The sequence below is a fragment of the Elephantulus edwardii genome, unplaced genomic scaffold (assembly GCF_000299155.1).
Source record: "Elephantulus edwardii isolate Elephantulus edwardi_28Jun2011 unplaced genomic scaffold, EleEdw1.0 scaffold00035, whole genome shotgun sequence".
NCBI classification, from domain to species: Eukaryota; Metazoa; Chordata; class Mammalia; order Macroscelidea; family Macroscelididae; genus Elephantulus; species Elephantulus edwardii.
Window position 1 is genome coordinate 11856273 of NW_006399785.1, and position 4490 is coordinate 11860762.

Consider the following 4490-nt stretch of genomic DNA (forward strand, 5'->3'; position numbering starts at 1 on the left):
AAGTCTGCTGTCAGAGACCTCTCCAGAGTACTGAAGAGTGACAATGTCAGTCTGGAGACTAAGGTGCGCCTGATCCAGGCCATAGTCTTTGCAATTAGTTGCTATGCATCAGAAAGCTGGACAATGACTAGGGATGATAGAAGGAGAATTGATGCTTTTGAGCTGTGGTGCTGGAGAAGAGTATTTAATATACCATGGACTGCTAAGAGAACAAAGAGGTTCGTTCTAGAGAGGCTGAGACCAGGCTGCTCCTTGGAAGCAAGAATTCTGAAGCTTCATCTGACATATTGTGGACCTGTTACAAGGCAAGACCAGACCTTAGAGAGAGATGTCGTGCTTGAGAGGGTGAAGGGTAAGTGCAGGAGAGGAAGACCCTCGATGAGATGGATTGATTCAGTGTCTGGGGTAATAAGGGTAGATGTGTCAGAAACAATAGGATTGGCACAGGATAGAGCAAGATTTAGGGCTGTTGTACATAGGGTCGCTATGAGTCGCAGGCGACTCGATGACACGTAACAACATATATACAATAATTAACACCAACTGAATGTTTCATGGACTTTCAAAAGACCAAATAGATAAGTCTTCAGGAGAGTGCAGCCAAAGTGTTCCTTGGAGGCAAGGATGATGAGCTTCATCTCACACACTTACGGCGTGTTCTAGGAGAGGATGTTTTTTGGAGAGGGATGTCATACCTGGAACAATGGCTGCAGCAGTGGGCTCACGTGCCAGAGATAAGGATGGTGCCAGATGGGTAGGACAGGGTTCAGATCTGGTTTTCATACGATTGCTGTGAGTCGTACTCACCTCAAAGGCACCTAAAAACAACAACATCTGCTAGTCTGTCGGTTTGTTGTTGTGCCTGTTGCTGTGATGCTAGGAGTTACATCACTAGTATGTCAACTATCAACAAAGTCACACACCACACTGGAGACAGGTCTCAGTGGAGCATCCCAGACTAAGATGGACTCGTTAGGAAGCAGGATTGTCCTTTCACTCGTAAAATCATTATCCTCAAACCCCTCTGACTAGCAGCAGAATCTTGTCTGCTCTAGTGCCTGGAGGGAAACCCCTCAGGTTGGCAGGAATTCAGAGTGAGCCGAAGAAGAGCAGTCCCCCAACGCAGAGTCTACTTTGAATGAAGTGGGGGGAGTAAGCCTTTCAGCCAATGAAGGACTTGCTGTTATGACATGACTTCAGATGAGGAGAAACAGTTGCAAATACACATTAATCATTGCAATGTAGAATATATGAAGTATGAATTTAGGCTAATTGGAATTTGTAAAAAATTAAATGTAATGTGTAGAGATCAATAGTCTAGGCATTAGTGAGCTGAGTTGGACCAGTGTTGATGATTGTCATCTGTACACGCATATGACCTACTATGCCAGCAAGGACATGGAGAGGAGAAATAAAGTCACATTCATTGTCAAAAAGAACATTTCAAGGTCTGCCCAAAATACAGCGCTGTCAGGGGTAGGATGACATCTGTACATATACAAGGGAGACAACTCTTCTCCAAATGTTTGAAGTATCATATGACTAAGGACGAATGAGGCAGCTGTCCCTGGTTGGCCCAGACTCTTGTTGGCCTCTGGTTCTTTGTTTCTGCTGCTCTTGTGTAGGCCCTGGTGTGACGGAAGCTGGAAGCGCTGGCCCTGAAGGCTGTGCCCTGCATTCTTAATGTCTTCCTTGTTGATAGGGAGATTCCCAGTTCCTGTTGCTGAACCTGATCAATTTAAACCTGGTGGAATAGAAAAACTGGCCAATTCCTTCATGGATAGACTACACACCCTGTTGATGTGTTTCCACCCAGTCATGGGGTGGAAGTCAGATGGGATGGAAGTCAGAGGTGATACCCTATGAAAGCTATTTTGCACCCAACAAACTCAGTACACTACATATAGCCCAAGTCAGGTGCTCCCAATTAGAACACACAGCTATCCACATTTTAAGTCAAGCTCAACCTTGGGAATATGGAGGAGAAATGGTTCTGATGGGGCTTGGTGAGATCTCTTAATAGAGCCCAGTATGTGCTTTATAGCTCACCTCTTTCTAGAACATATTTTCTCTTTAGAATTTCTTTTTTTCCCCTCATTTTGGAAAGGTGGTTATTGACAACAGTGCAGGGAATGAAATGATGGCGAGTGTTGTCAGTGTGTGTATTCATTTCACATACTTTGCACACGCTATCAGAAGGGGCCAGACCTTGGGAAAGGACAGCGTGCTTGGAGAGGTCAGCTCGGGAGAGAAGTCTCTCATCATGATGGGTTGACAGAGTGGCTGCAATGTGTGGAGGTTTAAGCATGGTGGAGATTATGAGGATGGCAGGAGATCAGGTAGGATTTCACTCTGTTGTGCATGGAGTTGTTAGGCAGTGTTGAGGGACTTATGGCACCTAACAACCATGGCATTGTGTCTGTGCCCCAAACAGACCTGTCAGCTCAGTAGGGAAGAGGCGGCGGGTGGGGTGGTGGGAGGGTGGTGTAGGCTGTTGACAAAGCCACATTGTCATCCAGAGACGCCATCCACATTGTGACAGGGCTGTCTAGTACGACAATCATGCTGTCTTGTTCTGAAATGTGTTCCGTTCCTATCTGAAGCTCTATTTCCTCCAGAAGCGGAAGCAATGACACGTCTGCATGACCCTGCTATTCTGTGCCTCTTCTGAGCTCACTGAACAAACTCAGAAGACCAGATGGCCCTCTTCTTCATCCCTGGCAGTGGGCAGAGGAGGCACACCTGCCCTTTGGGATCCTGACTGCTCTGTTTCTTCCCACAGTGACTGCAAAGAAAACAAAGGCATCTATACCTCCCTACAGCTTGAGAACCATTTCAACATCAGCGCCAGTCTTAACATTGCAAATGTAAGTTCTTCGAACCACTTTGGGGATTGGCATAGTCCCCTACTAAATCCAAATGTATTCCTTCTCTCTCTCTTTTTTTTGTATTAAACTCTTTTTCTCATTTTTTATTTCTTTTATGTTACTCTGATTTATTTACAAAGCTTGAATACATTGTTTTGCACAAAAGATCTCTCCCTTTTCCTTCACCTCACCCACCCGTCGAATTGTGCAACCTTATGATTAACACCCTACCCCCATCAATCCACTCCCCTCTTTTTCCACCCTCCCCCCTGCCTTGGATCCTCATACTCATTTTATAATAATGATTTTTATACAGTATTTGTCCTTGTAGAACTGAGTTAGTTCACTCAGCATAATGCTCTCCAGTCCCTCCCAAGTTAGGTAGTAGTGAGAGTTTATAGAATGAATATTCCTGGGCCTCCACAAGAGAAAGTCTGATAACCCATTACAAAATAGGCAAAAGACATGGGAAGAATTTACACAGAGGAAGATATTAAAATGACCAACAGACACATGAAGAAATCTCCAAATCACTGGCAATAAGAGATGCAAATCAAAACCACAACGAGATACCACTGCACTCCAGTAGCAGTGGTAATGTTTAATAGGACAGCAAATAATAAATGTTGGAGAGGATGTGATGAGATAGGAACTCTTACATTGTTGGTGGGGTTGTACAATGGTAGAACCACTCTGGAAGACAGCTTGGTGCTTCCTCCAAAAGATGAACATAGAAATTCCGTATGACTAATCTATTCCATCGCTTGGAATATATCCCAAGAAAATGAGACCTGAGACGCAAACGGAAACTTGTACACCAATGTACATAGCAGCATCATTCACCATTGCAAGAACATAGAAACAGCCCAGGTGTCCAACCAAAAACGAATGGCTTGAGAATTTGTGGTACATCCATTCAGTGAAATACTATGCAGCACACAGGAGCAACCATTCTGTATTAAACTGTTAATACAGAAATCATTCCCTTAACGTACACACTTCAGTGATGTGCAGTGCTGGGGCCCTGTTGCACAGTAATCTCTCTGTCTAGTTCAGAAACGCTTGCAGCTCCTATCTGAGGTCATATTTCCTAGAGAAGAAAAAGCAATGGTGCATCAACATGACCCTGTGATTCTACTGCTAGGAATGTACCCTAAACAAGTCATGAGACATGAATGGAGACATAAACACCTATGTTCATAATAGAAAGACAATTCTGTTGTTCACAATAGCGAGAAAATGGAAACAACTCAAGCCCCCAAACAGAGATGAATGGATAGGGAAACTGTGGTACATTCATGTAGTGGAATACTATGCAGCCCTAAGGAACAATGATTTCATAAAATACTATGTAACATGGGAAAGTCTAGAGAGCATTATGCTGAGTGAAACTCAGCCACATAAGGACAAATGCCGCATTAGACCACTATAATGAAGACAGGATGACTGAGAAAGATTGTTGTTGTTATGTGCCGTCGAGTTGCTTGCGACTCATAGCGACCCTATGTACAACAGCCCTAAACCCTGCTCTATCCTGTGCCAGTCTCATTGCCTCTGACACACCCATCCCGAGTACCCCAGTCACCGAATCCATCCACCTCATAGAGGGTCTTCCCCTCCTGC

At 44.4% G+C, this 4490-nt stretch overlaps 1 protein-coding gene across 1 annotated transcript in view; it reads left to right on the plus strand.

Moving 5' to 3' along the window:
- Window positions 1–4490, plus strand: part of PROM1 (prominin 1) — a 135534-nt gene that overhangs the window by 105823 nt on the left and 25221 nt on the right. Inside the window, exon 15 of the mRNA XM_006884535.1 lies at window positions 2783–2867. Within this exon, the coding sequence (XP_006884597.1) occupies window positions 2783–2867 (85 nt within the window). The remainder of the gene's footprint in view (window positions 1–2782; window positions 2868–4490) is intronic.